At 31.9% G+C, this 17,337-nt stretch overlaps 1 protein-coding gene across 2 annotated transcripts; it reads left to right on the forward strand.

Annotated features, from left to right (window-relative positions):
* The first annotated feature begins 2,529 nt into the window (after positions 1–2,529).
* LOC134715694 (KAT8 regulatory NSL complex subunit 3-like) lies at positions 2,530–16,185 on the forward strand. Of its 2 annotated transcripts, none has more exons than XM_063578045.1 (14): positions 2,530–2,637; positions 4,891–5,083; positions 6,022–6,186; positions 7,335–7,425; positions 8,073–8,156; positions 8,964–9,065; positions 9,755–9,889; positions 10,226–10,444; positions 10,992–11,063; positions 11,802–11,876; positions 12,401–12,622; positions 13,012–13,119; positions 13,679–13,751; positions 14,457–16,185. In XM_063578045.1, exons 2-14 carry the CDS (start codon positions 4,926–4,928, stop codon positions 15,980–15,982), a joined length of 3,030 nt encoding a protein of 1,009 aa, XP_063434115.1. In that variant the 5' UTR covers positions 2,530–2,637; positions 4,891–4,925; the 3' UTR covers positions 15,983–16,185. The 2 variants fall into 2 exon arrangements, with proteins under 2 accessions (XP_063434115.1, XP_063434116.1); XM_063578046.1 differs by having other exon boundaries at positions 6,022–6,174.
* The last annotated feature ends 1,152 nt before the right edge of the window (positions 16,186–17,337 follow it).

Genomic DNA, 17,337 nt, shown 5'->3' on the forward strand with positions numbered 1-17,337 from the left:
TTGAAAGATTTTCATTTCTTCAAAATGTTTGATAGCAATACAAAAAGTCTGGTAAATACAGTAATCTCACAAAGAATCAAAGTTGATCTTCTATAACGCCACAGAATTGGTAGAAATGAACATAAAAGATTAAGGGTAAATGTGTCTGCTGTCTAAGCCATCAACCCAATATGAATAAAAAGTAAATCACAGGTCTATGTGAGGTCCTCAATGAGTGACAATTGGTGATACCAGATGCCAAATTCTTATAATTAACCTGTTTTCCATATAACCTATTGTCTCTTTTATTTCCTTGATCAAGTTACTGGTCATTCTGTTGGAAGCTGCATTGTGTGTGGTATAATTGAATAACATGGTTTAAATAGGCAAATGGTGAGGTTTATGGGCTTGTAAAACTGGTTTTTACTACACCAGTCCACTCTGGTATTATAATACCTATACCATAAATCTGTTCATTGTTTGTCTTAGTTTATATGTCTTCTTTCTCAATTGAGTCTGTAATTGTTGGTAGTGTATGGTAAAGGTGTCCAATAGTGATTCCTGCTTTCCTTTTTATACGACCTCAAAAAAAATTTGGGATCATATAATGGTATGATGTCGTTGTCAGCGTCGTCTGCATTGTCGTCGTCCGAAGACACATTGGTTTCTGGATAATAACTTTAGTTTAAGTGAATAGATCTTCATCAAATTTTTTCAGAAGGTTCAATATTACGAAAGGAAGGTTGGGTTGATTTGGGGATGATGGTCCCAACCGATTAGGAATTAGGGGCCCAAAAGGGGCCCAAAACAAGCATTTTTCTAGTTTCAGGATAATAACTTGTTTAGAAGTATTTCAATTGCTCTGAAATCATACCGCAATGTTTAAAACCACAAGTAGAAGGTTTGGATTCATTTTAGGGGTTATGGGGCCAAAGTTTAGGAATAAAGGGCAAAAAAGGGGTCAAAACAAGCATTTTTCTAGTTTCAAGACAATAACTTATGTGTAATTGTATGGATCTCTCTGAAATTGTACCACAATGTACCATATAACAAAGGGGAGGCTGGGATTTAGTTTTGGTTTAATTGCCCAAAATATGTAGGAATTAGGGGCCAAAAAGAAGCATGTTTCTAGTTTCCAAACAATCATGACAATAACTTACAATAACTTACTTGTGTTTAAGTGTATGGATCTCTCTGAAATTGTACTAAAAGGTTCAATACTGCAATGTAAAGCATGGGATTGAGTTTAAGGTTTATTGCTCCAAGGGGGTTTCAAAAAGTTGGGGGGGGGGGGGAGTGGGTGTTTACCATTTTTTGAAGGGCTTCCTTTTTTTCTCAAAATTTTTCAAATTTCAAATTTTGAAGAAATCTACAATTGCACAGTATTGTGCAATAGATTTGTTAGATCTTTGACCACATTAATTTTGTGACAAAAACCTATATTATGTCCAAAATTTGATCACAATCCAAATTCAGACGGAACCAAGCTTGAATATTGTGACCCAACTGTTCAGGGTTCAACCACTGGGGTTGTATAAAGCTGCACCACCGTGGAGCACTTGGTTATATGTTAAGAAACAGTTGTTAGTAAGTGCTAATAGAATTTCAAGAATTTTCTGTTTCATTACCAGCTACTCAACTGAATTAGAAGCAACAGTAAAAACAAATTGTATAGCGTTTCAATATTTTTTGCTATAAAACTGCAACAACCAGATATGCTATAAATTAACTTACTAAGGGCCTTACCTCCATTGGCTATCAAGTAAGTTTTGTAACCAATTTAACAGTGGTGGATCCATGTAAGTGTTTTTTGTTTGTTGTCTTTCCATATCACTTAATTGTGCCTAATTTTCTGCACTTCTCACTGGGTTAAATTTTATAAATGGCAGAAACAGGACAAGTTGTATCTACCCTATTGATTTATTGCCAGTGGCGGATCCAGAAATTTTCATAAGTGGGGGCCCACTGACTGACCTAAGAGGGGGCCTGCGTCAGTCACGCTTCAGTGATTCCCTATATAAACAACCAAATCCGCCTATGATTGCTGCTGTCAATAATTTCTACCAATTTTCACACTGTTTATCTGAAAAAATACAGGAACTAGTTTAAAATTGTATATGTCAGAAATGATCATAAAAAAATTTATGAGAACTAGTTTAAAATATAAATGGCAAAAGGGATCAGCAAGAAAAAAAACCAAAGGGGGGTCTGTTATTCTGTAACCATTTAATTTTCACTCCTTTTTTCTCTAATCTTCAAAAAATTAGACCACACATTTCTCTAATCTTCATTTTTTTTGCCCGTCATTCTCTAATCTTCATTTTTTTGCCTGCTATTCTCTAATCTTCTTTTTTTCAGGGCATTATTCTTTAATCATTTAACCCCATCAAAACCCTTATGTGGTAAAGACATTTTTCAAATTAATTTCTAAAAAATTTGTCATGTCAACATAGTCAAAATCAGTAGGTTTTTATCTTGTATATTTTTTCACACGAAGCTGTGGATTCCGGAAAAATTATATCCATTCCGGAATCGTAACACACTTTAGAAATTTGACCTTCACCTATTATTATATTTTGGCGTGGAATGCTTAATAATATTATCTTGTCGATGTAATATATATATGAATGCTACATAAGACAGCATTTCCAATTATTTGTAAGAATCTCAATTACGACAGTGTTGTCGCCGTCAAACATTTGATCCTGATATATAAAGGTCGCTGTTTTCTATGACGAAATCATAAAACATTGAACACCACAAATTATAAAAAAGTCAACATAATTTATATTATTATTAGTGTGGGTTCGTGGTCTAGTTGCCTGGTTAAGACCGATGGCTACAGTGCTGATGGTCCCGAATTGATTCTGACACATGGTGCTGGAAATTTCAGTACATCTAATGGGTGATTTTCACCCTCACACACTCTCTTGTACCCAGACTGAAAATATAACTAAAATGAGTACTTTGGGGGTCTCGATTGGTCAAAGTTGTCCCCTACTTTGACCTAGAGATCAATCTTCTGATATCTCTTTGGTTTGTCTGTTTCTGCCGAGTTGTATGGTGGTTCTCTTAGAGAACTTTGGCTTCCTCCACCATAATAACAGACTTCCCTGTGTCCTAGCAGTCCCTTTGTGTTGGATGGGGGTCGATTGTCCTTGTAAAAATAATTGTCATAGATATATGTTAGTGAATCATAATTACATACCTGTCAACTGTCACTTTTTGCAGTGGTTTTCTACCATGAAGACTCCCAATTGGAAAAATTAAAAGAGCAATTGTGTCCACAATCTTATCTGTATAATACAGGAAATTAATTCAAAATACTGAGTTAAGGGAGAAGGACCGATTTTGGCCTCAAATTTCAGATTCATCTGACGATAGATTTTGACTACTTTTTAAACACTTTAAGTGTCTATTTCATTTGATTCAATTATTTTTTGTGAAAGATTTTAACTCATTTAGTCATTAAAAACTATCCGATTCAAGCTTAAATATGAAAAATCTACCAAATATGCGAAAAAATGTCACTTTTCAGATGGTTTTTGTCAAAAAATGAAAGTGGCCGCATCCGTGTTCATCCTCAATCTTTATATATGTTATGTATTATCATCAAATACAACTTCCATTTCAATATTTTGGATGAACACGAATGCGGCCACTTTCGTTTTACACAGAAACCGTCTAAAATTTAACTAAAATGCTGGAATTGTGAAGATTTCAGTTATTTAGCATGACTTAATGGTGCTAGTACTCAATATATGTGCATTGTATTGTCAAAAACAGCCAATATTTATGTAGCAGAACCATTCTACTATCCAATAAATAACTAAAAGTTTACATTTTAACAATTTTGTAAAACTGCTATATTTTGGGGCCAAAAAGGGCTCTTACCGGACCTACTCCTTTATCCAGGTAGTGTGTGTGTGCCACTAATGTAACTAGTTGCACGATATAACTGTCTTAAAACTTGCCACAGTTTTACAGTTCACAGCAGGATGTTAATCTTAAACAAAACCAACAAGTTTACCATGGGTATAGAATTGAATAGGTGTGAAGAAGCAAATAAACATCATCAAAATAAATTTGAAGGCCCCTTTAAAGGTTTTGTAGGACTCTGAGAAATTTCTTGCACGTAAAACCCCCATTGGCATTTTGAAAAGTTGACAGGTATCGTAGTCCTGATCTGTAGTATTTTGTAAAATAGTAATGCACATAATCAACTTATATTTAAACCTGTCAAAACAGGGGTTCCTTTATTACTTGACATACATTACACAAAATTTTAAAGCCAAAATCAAACATTAAACCTAATCATGCATTTTTGGTCTACTAAATGGTTCATGGAGATCTCACCAGAGAAATTTTTGATAGTTGCACATACCCACATCTGTAAATACATCATTAACATCTAGGTATATCTTGTTGAAAAACATATTTGTTTGTATAAATGAACATTGTTGTCACTAAAAAAAAGAAGGAAGATGTAAACAAGGATATTTAAGTTTTAGAGATTAACACTGTGCAACATGAAATGTGTGTTTTACAATTGCAATGACCCACTGATTCATGTAATTGTAGGGATATTTACCAATTGAAGTACTGTGAATTCCTTATTATTCCTTGGATATCAATTATAGTGAATTTCGAGGGTACAGATAAACCACAAAATTTAAATGTTCAACGAATGACAAATTTTTTATAGGCTTGTACGCAGACAACGGCAAAACCACGAAATTAAATATTCCTGAACATACAAGTTTTCCATAATCCACGAAAATCGTTACCCGCAAAAATGATTGAATCCACAGTAATCAATTATAACCTTGGAATACCTACATGTGAATGTGAATTTTATCTGCAAACTTTTAATTTCAATGAATTATAAACAATCTTTAATTTTTGTTTCAGATCATTTTACAGTAGAGATATAAATTTTGTTTAAAATGGATGGTTATCAACCAGACAGAGGCAATACAGTGTTCATGGACCATTGTTATTCCAAGCCGTGGAGTGCTCATCCAGATGCCAGTAATGCCAGACCAATCAAAAAGTTATACATGCCCAAGCTCCCACATCTTACACAAATGCATGTACAAAACAGGTAATGGTTATGATAACTAATATAAAATAAACTGTCAAGCTGAAGGTTGTTATCATAGTATTAACTGATCTTTGATTAAATGTAAGGTACTGTTAGCTGGGTCATTCATGTAAATGTTATATCATTCATGTAAATAAATAGTTGAAATTGGTATTTTTACTCAGTGCATAAGGAAGATTTTAAATGTAAGTAAGAAAAGTTGCACCAAATTAAAACAAGATCATCCAGGTCATAATAAATTATAGGTATGTTTGCCCAAACATTACCTAACCAGAAAAAAGCTGCCTACTCAAATTCTTTTATTGTCCTGATTTGAAGAAGTTTTTTTTTAATCAAATAGACATGAAGACTAATAAACATCTGTTACTTAAGTTTCTTTTTTTGAAAAAAAAAAAAGAAAATGCCTACCTACCTATAGCTACTCACTGTCCAAACCTAGGGTAGGGTTTGGGCAAACCAAAATATTTTTAAGTGTGGCCCCAAATTTAAACTTAACAAAATTGTTAAATGTACTTTGATGAATGAAAGTACTATTGACAGCACAAAAAAAACAACAACAGAGGAGACCTATAGTCTTTTATATCCTTGTCCTTTAGTCTTCTGATGGGAAGCTGCCTCATTCAGACTTGTTTTTTTATCTGGTCGGGTTGTTGTCTCTTTGACACATTCGCCATTTTCATTCTCAATTTTATTATATCACACTTTCTTTTTTAGACCAAAAAATGTAACTCACATAAATCAACTATAATACCATCTATGCATAAAAAACAACCTCACACCAACAAACAAACAAACAGGAAAGATAAGGGAAGAGATAATGATAATTAAAGAAAAACTTCTTCTAATGTCATGAATGTTTTGGATCAATATGTGCTTGAAATTTGATAGAAGGTTTTATCAGTTGTTACTTTTGTTAACAAGTTTGCTTTTAATTTCAGGGAAGCAGAAATAGATGTATGTACAGTAACAGAGCCCAGCAAGCCACCATATGATACAGCAAAAGCCCGAAGTCTAATGCAGGAGTGTGGACGACATGTACCTCTAATGAGAACAGAAGAAAGTCCAGAGGACTGGGAAGAAAGAATTTCAAGGTTTAAACAAATGTCTGTTGATTTCATGGGGATCATGGTAACACCTCATTTTCATCTTGCATTCATTTCACGTTTAATAACTTGTTCTATAATCATAAACAGTTAAAAAACAATATTTCATTTATAATTAATTTCTTTAAAAATATGAATAGATTTTAAAATATTTGAATGATATTTTATCTTAACAATTAGTTAAATGAGACTATTATATAAGATTTGAAATAAAAACACACAAACACTTTATTAGATATTTGTGATGTATCAAATATTTTGGTAAACATTAAATAATTAAACTTTGAATTATAATTATTATTTGAAGAATAGTTAGATCTTAAGGTAGATTTGCACTTGAACAGAGATTTTATAGACCTAAAAAAATAACAATCATAATTTTTGTAACCTATTTGATTTAACAAATGTATGACGTGAAAACATTTTGTGTGTGACATATTTATGTGTGCATATCTATGCGTGACATATTTAGATACTAATGATAGTTCTGCACATAATCATGTGATCATTATCACTTTCATTGTCATTTCATACTGGGGAAATCATGCTTCAAACATTGCATTATACTGCTTAGTTAAAACCTTTGCTTTCTGCATGAATAGTGATTTCATCTTTCTGGTATGAAATATGCTGATGTTTACTTGTTTAAGTTAGGAAATTCATAAAAGTACTAATTTAAGCTTTAAGCTTGTAATTTTTACTGTGATTAATATGTAATTTGTATTCTATCTTGTGACTCGGTGAGTTAAAATACAATAGTATATAGATACAGACTTTTTTTTAAACCATTCATCATATTCACATTTTGACATTATTTTGTGAACACATCAAAATCATTGTCAGATGCCTGTTCATTTCTTTGATATTTTGTCAAATATCGGGAATTCGTTGAGTTCAAGTAATATTTTTGAAGAAAAAAAAAAAAACATGAGATACACAGTAACACCGGTCACAGGAAGTTTGAACTTGAGAGTTGAATTTTCATTCATTTGGTGAATAAGGGTAAAAAGTATAAAATGTGACTATAAATAATCAGGTTTTTAGGGCAGAAGCCTTACATGAACTACTAGTAACTTCTCACTCTTCTATTACAATTTCTCTGAACAAGTTAGTTTATAAGTTATTCATTGTTTGTTTATTTCTTTAAGGAATGGATGGAGTTTACAACAGAACAGGTTGTTTAATAAAGTGATGAAGGCATTACAGTCAGATAGACTTGCCAGGCTGTCATATGTTGATGTAAGGTTACAAAACAATATATCTTAAGCTGTTATATAGCTTTATTTTATCTTTAATTTTTTTCGGTAATGTATAACTCTTTATACATGTGACTTAACAATGATGTTTTAAGGTGGTACCTTTAATTTTCATAAAACTTAGACAAAGTATTTACTTTGACCCTTAGACAAAAATATAAAAAAAATAAAAAAAATTGAACCAACCATTTTATCAGGAATATTACACTGGTTATATATAGCAGTTTAAAAAACACTTATTTTGATCATTGAGAAGCTTAATATTCCCTTCATAACACAACGTAAATAAAATGTTAAGCTGATTTTACAGAGTTATCTCCCTGTAGTGTTAGGTATCACCTTATTAGAATAAAATTGATTGAGCAGATATTCTTCTAAAGTTTGGGAATTTGATATGGAGAAAGCTATTTACAAGTTTTCTTATTAGAAATTTTCATTATATACCATTAAACCTGTCATTTAGATGACCTTGATTCACGTGGTCAGAAATTTAATCTATAGAATACTGTTCTGGTTAAATTATATAAGACTTTGAGTCAATGTAGAGACCTCTCATTGAAGTCAGTTTGTAAAATGAAATACCATTCATGTCATCTTTATTCTAATCTATCCTAATTTTTATTTTAACAGACAAAAAACGAACCAATAATGAGAAGGATTCATATAGATAAAACAGCAAGACGAATCAGACAGGCTCTGGCTGGTGTATCATGGGTAATATGTTAATAAGATTAGTATGGCAAACTGCAGGGTCATAGTTATTCTTTAATTTTATTGATTATGTTACAATCATTGTTTCTGGGTAGAAACTTGTTTCTGATCTTAAGATAGTATTCAGAAGTAAATTTTTAAAAAGAAAATCCTGTATATCTATATTTTACTTATAAATGGAATCAGTTTTTTCTACCAGTTAACATTACATTCACTCTTAGGTTAAAGTTTTTAAAACTTTAATCACCCTCTTAAATTAATCTGGATTTGTACCAAGACAGAAGCTTGCTTATGATCAAAAGCTTGTATCAAGAAGGAAATTTTGTAAAAAAATATTTCTGTTTTTTTCATATATTATTTATAAATAGACTTAATGTTTCTTCCAGTTATCATTACGTAGTCAGCAGTTAAAGTTTAAAGACATTTAGTACATTCATTAACCATTCTGGATTTTTATATCAGTACTGTAAATCTGTTTTGTGCATTCCCCTATTTCACTGAAAACATAGATAACAGCAAAAGTAGGCAAGGCACTGGGTTCTGCTGAGCCTTTACAAGTTTTTATCTTTTAATATGTACATTGCTGTTTTTGTCTATAAAAAATAGTTCACTCATGCAAACATGACAGAGTTCTAAATTCCTTAATTTAAGTTAAATAAGAATTTTTCCTTCCCACAATTAAATGTTGTTTGAAAAAAGCATGATACATTTTCAAAAATCTCCACAAACATATTTATTTATCTTTTCAGCACATATGAAGTTTGAGGCCATGAGATTTTCCGCATAAAATAAGACCTTAATATATTTCAGGATTCCAAATTGACACAATGGTTACATAATTTACTGATAGAGAATTTAAGTATCCAGATGTTGGCATCCTATTTAGATGTATTACAGACCCTCAGGGCAAAGGTAAGATTATTTTAAGGGCTGTTCTAAAATTGATGGGGATGATGGAGGCACTCAAAACAATAAATTTCGATTTGTTGTGTTTTCCCTCATAGTTTTATTGGTGGTTCTGGTCAATAAAAGGAATAGAACTACCAATATAGAAAGAAGATGTGGTATGATTGCTAATGAGACAACTTTTCAACAGAGAATCAATGAGGTTAATGAGCAACTACAGGTCACAGTACTGCTTTCAACAATGAACTAATCCATACTACAATGTACTACATATACTACAATGTACTACATTGTAAACTAAAAATGGCACAGACATGACAACTTAAAACTTTTTTTTACAAATCAAAATGCTTTCAGTCTTAATTATGTACTTAACGAAAAAATATGCTACACAGCAACACACAACAACCACTTAATTAAAGGTTTCTGAACCAGGATTGGACCATAGAGAATGCATTGATATTTAAATGACATGCACAAGGAGAACCTACTCCCCCATTTTAAAATTTCTATTGACAGCATAGATCTAAACTACAAATTTAAAAAAAAAAAAAGAAGAGTAAATGTATTTGAAATTAACATAAACCAGTCTAGTGCTGTATTTATGCTGGTTGTAAGCAATGACACAATAAAGACACACAAAGATTTTTTTTAAATCATATTGATAAATATTTCATGTAAATTCTACATTACAGTTGCCAACAATGATAGATAAAATGGTGGCTATTGGTTTAGCAAGTGGCAAATCAGCAACATCCATAGAAGCATTACATTTACTGCTGAAAAGGCCATGGGACCCAGTCTTGAGTACTTATAATCAACAAAAACCTGTAAGTTATTGATATAACCAGTAAAAAAATTATCAGAATTGTTAAAAGAACTTTCAATTTTAAGGAAAATATAATAAAAGGTATTTATTCTAAAACAAATCATGCAAATCATTGAAATTTAAATTAATTTCCTCAGGATATGATATTCCAAAATTAGATGTAAGGATCAGGGGATGGGAAAATTATGATAAGGTGCCTTCCAACCCCAATACACTTATTTCTGGAATAGCCCTAAATAAGAACACTAACAATTTCTTTTAAATGATAAGATACTTTTTACAGTTATAGTGAATCAGATAAACATTGATGTATAGTATTTTGTATTTTATATTACAGCAAAAGTTGCCAGGAAATCCTCTGATCATAGTAGCGCCCTCTGTGCCATCTGCAGGAGGTCATGCTTACTCAAAAAGAACCAGATTCTGGAATTCTCAGTTATCTAACCTTGGCAAGGTCATCCCTGTCACCATGCACACAGTGAATGGCAGTAAAGGTGTTGGTATATCTCAGTGCTTAGAACATATGGTTGGAGCTGTACATACAAAAGTCTTGGAGGTAAATTTATTTATTATTTATACAAAAAACTATCAGATAACAAAAATTATTGCTCTAAGTTGGCATGGTAATTGAATGCTGCTTAACTTAAAAGCAATAAATAGACAGTTTTTGTTTCACATACAAAATATTGTTTTCGTATAGAAAAACTTGGATAGTTAAAACATCACAGATTTGTACAACATATTTGTTTGGTCACAGTGCATGTTAATTTACGCTTGTGAAACCTTAACAGTAAATAGAGCTTCCCTATAACTAGAATTTCTTTCTGTATAAAGTTACAATATTTCTAAAGAAAATACTTCTGTTTGCTTCAATATTTTATTCAAAACGAAAAACCTTACAAAGTTCAAATTCTATTAGTAATGTGACATCATACAGTTAGTGAGAGATGCATTTTTCATTTGACAAAATTAAACAGTGCATAGCTATAATTCAGCTGTTCTTCGACCAAATTATAGAATTCTATCTGAAAACATATTTTATAGTCAGGATGCACTACATTTTATGCAAGGATTTATGTAAAGACAAACCTGTTATTTTTCAGCTAAAAGGACATTTTCAACATAAACCAATAGTTTTACTAGGATGGGATACAGGCTCATTAATTGCTTGTCATGTAAGTAGAAACATAACTTATGATTTATCATTGACTTGCCTATGAATTTTCATTAAGGTGGTACCCAACACTTTCACTAAAATTGATTGGGCTCGTTTTATTATCATAAAATTTTGACTAAGTATTTACTATGACCTATTTAAAGAAATATAAAAATATCAAAAATTTTGAACCATCCATTTTATCAGAAAAATTGCACTGGTTATATAGCAGTTTGACAAACACCAATTTTGATCATTGAGAAGCTTAATATTCCCTTAACAACACAACATAATTAAAACGTTGAGTTGACTTTACAGATTTATCTCCCTGCAGTGTTAGGTACCAGCTTAACCATATAAAGACCCATTAATAAGAGATGGGAACTTATTTAGATCTTTTAAACTTTTTTCTTTATGGCTTGTTTGAATTGCATTAAGAAATGCTTTTGATGTCTTTAGTTTAAAATTTTACTGTCAATATCTTCTTTATCTATCAACAAGGTCAAATGAAAAACTTGATAAACAGTGCTGATCAACTTTTCTAACAGGAGTTATATCCCTTTGAAATAGAAATTATATATGGAAAATTTCATTCTAAGCAATCTTTCTTGTACATTTCTTGCAGGATATCTATGAAAAATAAAGCAAAATATACATTGAATTTATTGCCCTTAAACAGATGAAATATGTGCATCTGTGGGACATTTGACAGACTGTTCCATGTATTTATCAAATAATGATAGTACACATGTTTTAGGTGGCACTACAAGAAACTGTGTCTGCTGTTGTATGTCTTGGTCTACCATTGAGTGGCATCAGTGGATATAGAGGGGTAAGTAGAACATGTTACCAAGGCAATAAAGGTTATATTTTTTATAGGAAATGTAAGGCCATTGTTAAACTTGTCCATATAAATGAATGAAAAATTTCAGTACAATTGAATGTCCTTGCCCTTTGAACAGGTTCAAGGGTGAAGCATATGCACAATTTATTTTCAGACACAGCTATCAAACAATCAGAAAGAATCAAATTGCTTTGTCTTATTAGCATTTAAAGTCTTTTACACAATTATCCAAGTTTCTCAGAATTTGCATTGTGATTTATAATTTGCAAAATTAATTAATGAATTCAAACTTATTGAAGATCAATGTCATAATTGTGTTCTAGCTGTCTGTCCAGCATGTAGATCTGCATGAATGGAAGTTTTATTGTGTATTTTGTTATTATTCTCCCCTGCTAATCCACGTCATGCACATATTATGTTATGTAAAATGTATTGGTTCTTTTACCCAACCATGTTTGTGCATTTCAAATAAAGGCGCAATGACACTAGTATCTTCTTTTTTTTATTTTAAGGACATAGAAGACTCATTACTAGACCTGACAACTCCTTCTTTGTTTGTGATTGGTCAGAACTCAACAACAACAAATATGGATGATATGGAAGATCTGCGTGAGAGAATGAGGGCAGAGAATGCTTTAGTTGTCATAGGTGGCGCTGATAACCAACTCAGAATGTCAAGGGCAAAACGAAAGCAAGAAGGAATTACACAGATTGTTTGTGATAAAAAGATTATGGTAAATTTTTTATATTATTTAAAATTGTAAGGTAGGGCCAGATAACAGTGTCAAGAATGCGGCCACACAAAGAAGTTACTTCTAATGTTGTCCTCCATGTTATCTGCTTTGTAGTCCCCTGCCACGTTTTTCTTTGACATTATGGCTTTAAAGTTTGAATGTATATCATGTGAAAGCTGAATTTCTAGAAAATATGTAAACAAAATATTCATATTTGTTATGACTACTTGCACAAATATTTGATACAATCAAAATGATCAAATTTGTTTCACAGCTGTTATTGGTTTTATCAAGGAATAATGAAGTAATGCCAATTATATTAGCTCATCACAGAAGCAGTACTGTCTACTATAAAAACAAACTAAAGTATTTCTGTTTATATTTTTTAGGATGAAATATCTGAATTTCTTGGTGGAATATTATCACAGTCAACATCCCAGTATGTAGAAACACCAGAGGCGTCAGATGCTGAAATGAAGAAGAAACCGAAAAAAAGGGTAGGCTTTATATTATAAAAGTGTTTTCTCAAGTTGGTATAGGATTAAGATAAATTAGTCATACTTAAAATAGCTTTTCCCCCTTAACACAATTTGATTTACATTTCGTAATAGATACTTAGAGTATTGGTTCATTCTATTGGCCTTGATAATGGTAGCCAATTTTAAATGCAATTACAATATTTCTTTGGGGAATAGATTTAAAAACTCAAATTATAGTACTGTAAATTTAGAAATTATTGTTGGCATTTGTTATTTGAAGAACGAACAAAAGTGTGAGTTTGATTATTGCAATTTTAGATAAAGCTACATTACTTATCAAATTATATCATATAATTGCCATATTCAAACCATTTGCATTACTCCCCTTTATAAAAAAAGAATAGCCAGTCAATTTATTCTATCAAATTGTCTTATTTCACATACCATTTGAAATTGTATCAAAAAGAATTCTTTTTTGCAAAAGCACTACCTCTCTTACCAATTATTTTTTCTAAAATTTTTATTATGAAAATCGCAATTTTTATTAGTACGACTTATCTTAATCTTTCCATTTCAGAATGAAAAATTAATGACAGTTTCAGGGGCAAGTCATATAAAAACTGAAATTGGCACGAAAGCTCAACATACAGGTATTTATGACTTTCCTTATATTCACAATGAATATTTCAATAATGCTAAGATTTGATAAAATGTTTTCACAAGATGAAATTCAGAAATAGACTCAATTTATGTGAAATGGATATATTTAAAGGAATTTCCTAGAAATCTTAAAAACTTGTATAAAGATGATTTTCTATGATTCAGGTAAAATTCTGCAGTGAAAATCTAAGAAAACGACTGAAAGCAACAAATATTGCAAATCTACAGTTTTGTGCAAGACCAAGTTAAATTCTGATTGAAAAAGATGTAAAAAATGGACTGTTTGTCCTATAGTCAGAGGTCAAAAGTGTTTCACACCTGGAATATTTCACTATATATTTCGTATGAAAAATAGTATTTAAAAAAGAAGATTGTTGCAAATGTATTTCATATCAGCAATTGTTTTAGCATGACTCCTGTGGATAGAAAAATAATGTGAATGTAAATTGTTTGTGAAGATCTGTAGAACTTGGATTTAATCTTATTAAGATACATCTAGTTAATTTAAAAATTGCAAAATTTGTCTAAAATTGTCTAAAAATGGGCTACACACAAAATAAAGTATCTGCCAAAATGAGTTGGTTTACAGTATTGAACTTCAGTCAAAACTCATAAAAGTTTGTCAATCATACACTTAGTCTAAGAAGTATATTTCTTGTTAGCTTCTTTATTATATACTACTACACATTTTTCAGGTTCAACTATAGTGCCTAAGAGGAAATCCACTCATAATTCTCTGGCTCCTCCACGGAAGAGAATTAAATCTGCACCGGACTCCAAGTTTTCACCTGGTACAACTCATGTTATGAAGAGTGCACCAGAGTTATCAGGATTATTACGAGGACAGAGACAAATACATGACATAAAACAAGAGATAGACATGCAGAATAGACTTCTGAAGGAAGGATCTGCTTTATATTCTGATCTGAAGGCACAGCTAGCTGCTAAGGCTACTGCACATCAGGCATTAGCAGGTTCACTGACATCTGCCGATATTAAGGCACAACTAGCAGCTAAAGCAGCACAACAGTCTCTTGCGGCTTCACTAGCCAGCACTTCTCAATTAAACAGTGTTCGACAGGTTTCAGCCAATACTTTAACCTCTGCTCAAGCAGCTGGGGGTAATCACAATGAAAGCATGCTGTCAAAACATTTACAGACATCATCAGAGAACACGTTACCAAGTCTAGCTTCCACACTCACTTCATTACACAACGCTCTGAGAACTGGTGGATACAAACCATCTGTCCATATAACATCAGCTCAGTCAATGACAAGTCAGATTCAACATTTACTTTATTCATCTGTGAATAGAACTACAGAAACCAAGACACATAAATCACTTCCAACATTGTTGTCATCGTTAAAATCCCCCGCCATGGTTTCGCCTGGAAGTATACTTGAAGCATCTTCATCCCCAAGTCACACATCAGGCACTCCAATTAATTTATCTACTACCACACAGACTGATAGTGAGAAACTTCAGGCCATTCAAAAACTGCAATTCCATGATTTCCCTCTGACTACAGCGAGTTTGATCAAGTTTCCAAACACAGCTACTTTGACACAGGCTAAAATATTAACAAGTTCAAATGCCACTAAAAGTCCCAGCCCAGGTTTATCTGATATCAGTAAACCTTCTACAGTTCAGATTGTAACCAGTAAGGGTAATCAAATGGAGTCCTCTGGAACAATGACCATGGAAACAGATGATACATCTCCTCCAAGGCCACAAAGACCAGCTATTGTCAGCACTGTCACAGAAGGAAATATAGTAACTGTCAGTCTTACAAGTGACAAAAGTATTATACATTCTGCACCATCCACAACTAAACTTCAAACCACAGGATCAGGAATAATCAGACCTATTGCTACTTCAGAAACATTAGGCAAAGTCAATTCTTTACTGGAATCTAGTCCTGTCATTCAAAGAACATCCACAAACATTGTAACTCCTAGCTCATCACAAATAGGGAGCTACACCATAACAAAAACATATGAATCCACATCAAAAAAGACCCCAGTTACCAGCACAACAACTCATGTGGGGTCCTCAGTCCCAAAGTCTAGTACTACAACTCATTCTGTAACCCCCAAGACTAGTAAATCTTCAGCTGCCACAACAGTAACATCCTACACAGCTACACCTAAACCTGCATTGTCTACCATTGCAGCTACAAGAACAAGAAGAATCAAAACGCCAAAACAGTATGACCTTTGAATTGGGATCTGATGAACTTTAGAGTAAATATACAGATCAATAGAATGAGGACTACCATCAGACAAGAATATTACTTTCAATACACGTCTTGGATAAAGATGATTACATGACTAGGAGTTTATCCTGTGATTTTGAAAAAAAATGTAAGGATATGAACATGTGCATTTCCGAAGGATATATGTCAAATGCAAAATGTGCAGTTGTATATGGGAAGAACTCAACTATGTTAAACATGTTAAATGTGAGGAATGGTTTCATTCTATTTAACTGGTTAAACTAATGGATTATGTGAGACGGTCTATTAATGGTCAAGGAGGATATAGTGCTTAGTTTTCATGGCATTAAAGTTTTATCTTCGATGTTTTATTTAAGGAGGATACTTTAAGATAACCATTAAAGTGTATGACATTTGTATAATGCTAAAACTGAAATTTGAACCTTAAATAGGAGATGACATTTGAGTATATACAAAGTTTATACCTAGATTATTGTTTATGAAATGGCAATCATGTACATGAATGCCGTTTAAATTCATTTCTGTTTATGTTTTGTTATGAGACCTAATTGTTACATGAAACTGTTTTGTGTTGTATCAATGTGCTATTTCATTAAATCATTTATATACATTTTTGTACATGTCTAAAAGAAAATCCAAGTATCTTATGTTAATCATAGCTAAGGAAGACCATCTTCAGAGTGCTCGGATATATTACAGCTTAAATGATCCATACATCTGTCTTATTTGACCTTTTAACAAACATTTTGTTTCATGATGATTGTTTAATACAAAATTTGCTTATTGTAAAAAGCTGCATGGTGACCTATAGTTGATCAATTCAATTTTGACTCTAGTGGATAGTTCTCTTATTGGTAATCTTATCACATCTTCTTTCTATCATAGTTAAAGTGTTAGTAGTCTTTTTTCTCAGAACTCTATTTTGTTTCTCTCTCCATATAAAGGATAGGGAAAACTTTTAATAAAATAAATTAACTACTTACTATAAAGTCAAACTTTTCACATACAATGTAGGCTGTTTTCTCTATAAACAATAAAATACAATAAGTCAAGTTGTTCTAAACGAGTAAAAAACAAGTCTTTTGTTGATACTATAACTGTTAAAAGCAAACTGAACTTTTGAATGGTTCCTAAATATACAGGAAATTTGTTAACAGACAATAACAATCAAAACCAAAAGACTTACAAAACCATGGACATTTACATCAACAGTTATAAATAATAAATTAGAAACAACACAAACTCCACTAAGAACTGGAAGTGAAATCAGGTGCTCCAGAAGGGTAAGCATTTCCTGCACCGTATATAGCACCTGTTGTGTTATTTCTTTGTTCAGTTC

This window comes from Mytilus trossulus, chromosome 4 (assembly GCF_036588685.1).
Source record: "Mytilus trossulus isolate FHL-02 chromosome 4, PNRI_Mtr1.1.1.hap1, whole genome shotgun sequence".
In the NCBI taxonomy this organism is placed as follows: Eukaryota; Metazoa; Mollusca; class Bivalvia; order Mytilida; family Mytilidae; genus Mytilus; species Mytilus trossulus.